The 6,000-nt window shown below is 41.5% G+C and overlaps 1 protein-coding gene across 20 annotated transcripts in view; it reads left to right on the plus strand.

The window, feature by feature from the left end:
* Positions 1-5,398, plus strand: part of TFDP2 (transcription factor Dp-2) — a 46,925-nt gene extending 41,527 nt beyond the window's left edge. For all 20 annotated transcript variants that reach the window (XM_082767625.1, XM_082767634.1, XM_082767638.1 and 17 more), the window contains 2 exons: positions 2,129-2,234; positions 3,072-5,398. In XM_082767625.1, coding sequence (XP_082623751.1) covers positions 2,129-2,234; positions 3,072-3,255 — 290 coding nt within the window. In that variant the 3' untranslated portion in view covers positions 3,256-5,398. The remainder of the gene's footprint in view (positions 1-2,128; positions 2,235-3,071) is intronic.
* The last annotated feature ends 602 nt before the right edge of the window (positions 5,399-6,000 follow it).

Genomic DNA, 6,000 nt, shown 5'->3' on the forward strand with positions numbered 1-6,000 from the left:
GGAGATTGTCAGAACATGTTCTGTGTAAAACTAAGCCTGCATTTAGGTCACCCTTAATGAAGCTCATCCAGCTGTGTCCATAATCAACCATTCTCATCTATTCAGGCCTCACAGCTCACCCTAATGCCACCACTTACTGGTGTTTTCTGTCTTGTTCCAAAGACCCTCTACTAGACTGTCAAGCTATCTATCCTTTGCTTTGTAATGCCATTTAAAATACCTTACTTCAAGTCTGCACAGCATAAAACAAGGGAGTCCATGGCTCCCCAGGGATGGGGGCCAGTTCGTGTGGCTGCAGGGGGAACAGCCAACCTGCTTCAAACTGCCCCTGTGCGGAGCAGGGCTCTGTCACATCTCAGGACCAAAGCCTAAAACGAACACAGTAAGGCAAATGAGAAAACAAACACATTTAGTTATTCCTTTTATCTGTAATAAAACAATTCTAAATACCATAATAGTACACTCCTGCTTTACTGCCATTGTGTCCTACAGCACAGAAGTTTGGTTAAGCACACACAAGAACAGTAGGGATTGTTAGCTGCTGGTTCAGTGCAGCCCGCTGAGCTTACAGTCAAGCACCATGAAGAAGAACTAGACAGTCCTGATAACTTTATTTTGATCTTAACTTTGTGTTGCGATGGAATTTGGGTAGGTCTACAGAAACAATTTATCTAGGAAACAAAGGAAAAACAACAGCAATGTAAATGTAGTTTGGCTGAAGGACGTGTTTTTCTGATTCTCCTGGCAGAAACGTGCACAACTGGTACCAGCTGACAGCCACTGCCTGTTAGGGCATTTGGAAACAAGTACCGTAAGGGTCATAAGGAACCCAATTATGTCCCTCACAGCACTTCTTACAAATTAACTCAAGGACTTCAGCCTTATTTTATTCCAATTTCCTCTCCCTGTGCAACTTACACATCACACATGCAGTGCAGAAAGTGACAGGCTGGCCATGAGCCAGCAGCGTGCCCTCGTGGCCAAGAGGGCCAATGTGGTCAGCAGGTCAAGGGAGGTGATCCCCCCCTCTACTCTGCCCTGGTCAGCTCACCTGGAGTACTGTGTCCAGTTCTGGGCTCCCCAGCACAAGAAAGACAGGGATATCCTGGAAAGAGTCCAGCGGAGGGGCACAAAGGTGATACGGAGCCTGGAGAAGCTTCCCTGTGTGGAAAGATTGAGCGACCTGGGTCTGTTCAGCCTGGAGAAGAGAAGACTGAGAGGGGATCTCATCAATGTGTATAAATACCTGAGGTGTGGGAGACAGAGGGGTTTGGCCAACCTCTTCTCAGTGGTTTGTGGAGACAGGACAAGGAGTAATGGCCACAAGATGGAGCACAGGAAGCTCTGCGCCAACATGTGAAAGAACTTCTTCACGGTGAGGGTGACGGGGCACTGGGACAGCAGGGAGGTTGTGGGGTCTCCTTCTCTGGAGATGTTCAAGGCCCATCTGGACGCCTGCCTGGGCAACCTGCTGTAGGGAACCTGCTTTGGCAGGGGAGTTGGACCCAATGATCTTTTGAGGTCCCTTCCAACCCCTTCAATTCTGTGATTCTGGTCAGTGTAGGAGTGGATTAGGAGGCTGCGCTACAGCCAGCCCGCCCAGACAGAGCTGTCTTTGGGCAAACACACACTCCTGAAACACAGAGTGCCCTGGTGGCTTCACTGCTGTAAGCTGCACTCCTGATGACCACGGCTCCAGCCATGCCGTCACTAAACCCAACAGCAAAGACATTTGCAGCTGTTGGGACGCTTCATGGATTCAGTCAGTAACTGTAATTGCCGTAAAGGACTCCAAAACCTCATTTCACACTCTTGCTACTGCAGCAGCTATGAGCTAGGGTCACCTGCAGTGTGTGGGCTCCTCAGAGTGAGAAGTTTCACACACGCAGCCCCAGTTCTGAGTGCAAAGGAGTTGCAAGGCTTGCGTGCACCCGCAGGCACCAGGGAACAGCTATTTCACCTCCATCAAACAGGACAGGTCTACAGTATAAAAACAACCTGTGCTACCGGTACTTTCTCTTCTAAACTAAACCAAGGAATCCCAGCTGCAAACAATGCAACGTGTAATACTATAAAGGGAAGACAAATTTTAAGTAGCTATAATGAATACAGCTATGCTTTCTTCTAGATATGTCTGCTGGATTTTCATGGATGAACCAAGGATTGCTTTCAAATTCAGCACAAGCAATTTCACATTTAGAGGTAGCAGGAGGCACTTCTGATTCTAAATCAAGGTAAATAAGAACATTTTTCATTTAAGGCTAATGAAAGATACTTGTGGTACTTTCAGTACCCTCACTATTTTGTACCATTTACATCAGGAAGTGAGAAGTTTTCTGTTCAGCTTGATTTTTGATTGTGAAAGTCTCTTACTTTTCCTTGCTTGCTAATTATATTTGAAAGGTTAACTCTCCGTGCTTTCAATTCCCAACACACTAGTTATTTTATATCTATGTTCCAGAGGAACAGAATCACTTGCAAGCCCTTATAAAAACAGTTTTTCTGATTAACCATAAATTCCTGTCTGGACATGGACTACACGTAGGTAATTACATGTGGAAAAAAGCCTGATAATACTTCTGAAGAATATAATAGAATGTTTGCTGTCCAAATGCACTATTGCTTAAGTTCTCATGGAAGAAGTTTAATCCAGAGTCTAAACATAATTAAAAAAAAAAAAAATTAATCACAGTTTGCTTGGAGGTTGCCTGTACCTTAAACAATGGAGGAAAGGATTATTCTGGAACACATTCTTCATGGCATTTAATAGCTCCAACTCACTTTGTGTACATGTCTGTGTACTGACAAAACTTACAGATTTACTCATTAAGCTTTCTTCAAATCAAGCAATTCTACCATTAGTTGGTTAAGAAAAAAAAAGCCAAATGATAATATTTTATGCTGCTTTCCAATATTTTAACAATTTTCCTTTTGGCTTTGTTTGATGTAAAGCTTCTGGATGTTTCTTTCTTGTTATAATTTCTTCCCTAAAGGAAAAGCTGGGGTGAAAAAGAAAGTTTAAAGCTTTATGAGAAATCCTCTAAACTCCAACATTTCTGTTGTTTTGCTAGTGAGAATCCAGGGTTGTGTCTGGATGCTGAAGTGGCCTTAGCAACTGGGCAGCTTCTTGCCCCGAGCAGTCAGCAGTCCAGCAGCGCAGCATCACGCTACTCTGAGTCACGGGGAGAAACTCCATGCTCGTTCAATGATGAGGATGAAGAGGATGAAGATGACGACTCTTCTTCCCCAGAATAAAGACAGTAGAAAATGGAATACGCAAAATGCTGCTCATATGTATTCTTAATGGGAGCTCCTGTTTGGATTTTACTTAAGTCTCTTGCCTTGGTTTGCACTATGTTCAGTGAAGCAAAACGGAAGCTTCAAAACAAATTCACCCAAAGCTAAAATTGAAAACTTTTTGTAGCTGAACAAAGCGACATGCAGAAACAGAGCAAAGTGGGTTTTTTAATCAACTATAACCAAGGAAAAGAACAAAGTCCCTGGAGATCTGGCAAAGAAAACATCAAGATCATATTTTTCAATTTGGGACTTTCTGTCTCAAGTCTCTTTCCTCTCCATCTGGTAAAGATAAGGGGAAGACAACACATGCCGTTCCTCACATTGTCTCACACTGTTCCTCACATTGGCTGTGCTACCTTTAAAGAAAAAAGAAGGGGAAGAGAGAGAGCACACACACAAACACGCCAAAATAGCTATTTAAAACTCTTGTATGAAAATTGTTGTAGGGAGAAGGGGCTGTTAGAATGTTTGCTTTTTTCTGTTCAACTTGCTGTATAGAAGATTCTTAAAGTAATATAAATTGCAGGTGATTAAATGAATCTTGAAATAGTTTAAATTCATTTTAGATACTCTTCAAGTAACATTAGTAAGTCTCTTTTCAAAGGTACATATGTTCATTTATACTGCAGACCTAATTTATTATCAATAAGTGATGATTATTAGCCATTATTAAGCAGTCAGGATTAAAGTAGCAGTATTCTCTGCACCAGCTTTTTTCAATGAAAAAAAAGTGGAAAAGTTTTATTCCTAGATTGTAATGCATCCCATATAGCTTGTCCTTTACTGTTCTAACTTTATAATCCATCTGATTTTATAGCACATGTATTAACAAAGGAAAAAAAGAGGTCTCTATGTTAAGGATCTCAGGCAGTACTTTCAAATTCAAGGTGGGCTGTTCACGTAACAAAAAGTTCAGAATGAGGAAAAAAATGAAAATTTTGACAGCATGTAATTCAATGTTTTGCATTGTAGTCAGCTTGGATTATGACAGACTAATTTGCTTTTAATTAACTTCCACTGCAAGCACCTTAACACGCCTTTGAAAAATATCAATATTGAACAACTACTTAAAGTACTTTGTGGCTGAAGTTACACAAAGTGAATCCATTTGAAGTGTTAAATTAGAACGGGTAGCTCCACGTTCTGTATTTAACATCACATCCAATCACAAAAACCTTTAAAAAAACTCTACATCCACAGCGTGTTTTGCTGTCATTCAGAGTTCTCACGGTGTCCTAATATCCAGTATTTCAACTAGTCTTGAAGAGAACTACTTTTATGAAGTGAAACCAGATAAAAATAGTGTTACTCCTTTTTGGTTTTTATACTGTATGTAAGCACTTGACCCTTATATTAGCTGTCAGAGCTCAATGACACTGGCTCTGCTATCTAGTCAGAGATCAGGCAGCTCAGAAAACGGCATTTGCTTGAGCAAGGTCACCAAAGGGTACCCCTTGGCTGCTCTGACCACAGCTCCAGCCCAGTGTGGGGTACATCCACCCGATCCCTCACAGACACATTGGCACTCAAGCCAACATGATACAAAAGCACTAAGGTAGGAAGAAGAACTGAGGCTTCAGCTGAAGAGCTGCCTGGCTGTCCTGCAGCTGTTAGCACATGACACACAGGAGAGGCAAAACCATGCGGAGCACATAAGTACATGTGCAGGTCTGAATTACAAATTAAGGCATTCACATAGACACTTCCAGATAATTCAAACTCCTGCATCTCATGCAGAGTTAGGGCATCACCGTTTTTAAGGCATAGCTCTTCTTCAAGCAAGTAGAGTGATCTAGCTTACACAAAGTTTTGCAGATGCGCAAATGAAAAAAAGAAACAATCTCAAAGGCCTACCATGTTATTCCCCATCTAGGGGGGACTGTTAGGCTGTGCTGTGCACATGGTGCACAAGCAGCAGCAGACTGAGGGATTTACACCACCTCACTTCAACCAAATCTGTAGCACTACCTCTAGATGAAGAAAAGTTTTACTAATGCAAAATATATTCTGAGAGAGTCAATGTACTTGACAAACTTGTGAAATAAGAGGAGGGAGAGAAGGGAACAGAAACTCCAGGTGTGTCATTAGGGAATTACTAGCTTCATTAATGGTATTTCATTTAAAAAGATTACTGCTTTTATTCTTTAAAATACTTTTTTTTTTTTTTTTTTTTTTGGGGGGGGGGGGGGGGGGGGAGGGGTGGAAATTGTCCTGTCAGCTTTCATTGGAGAGGACAGATGAAAGATACCCAATATACACAGGACATCCTAAGGCACACTAAAGAGGGGAGCATTTTCCAAAGTAATTATTGCTCACCCCCTATTACATTACGGGCAAAAGTAACCCCGCACTTTCGTCACATTTCCCACTTAAGATCTTCAGAAAACAAAAACATACCATCAACACACTAAATAATTGCTGAAGAGGAGAAGTTTTGAACTATAAGATGTGGGTAAAAAAAAGGTTTTTTGCCCAGAAACAGAATGCATTTCATCAGTAGTCATTGTGCTTTCTGCTTTGCAGGAGGAAGATCATCAGTAACACCTTCCTCCTGTTGATGTCTCTGTCTTTTAGAGCAGCAGACTGCACAGCTACTTGCTTTCTGGCAAACAAAGCTATCAACTTCTTTTTTTTTCTTTTAATCTAGGAGCACATAACATTTATTTAGACAGTTGAACCCAGATTTTAGAAGTTACTTTT

The sequence above is a fragment of the Aythya marila genome (assembly GCF_965140915.1).
Source record: "Aythya marila genome assembly, chromosome: 9".
Taxonomy (NCBI): Eukaryota; Metazoa; Chordata; class Aves; order Anseriformes; family Anatidae; genus Aythya; species Aythya marila.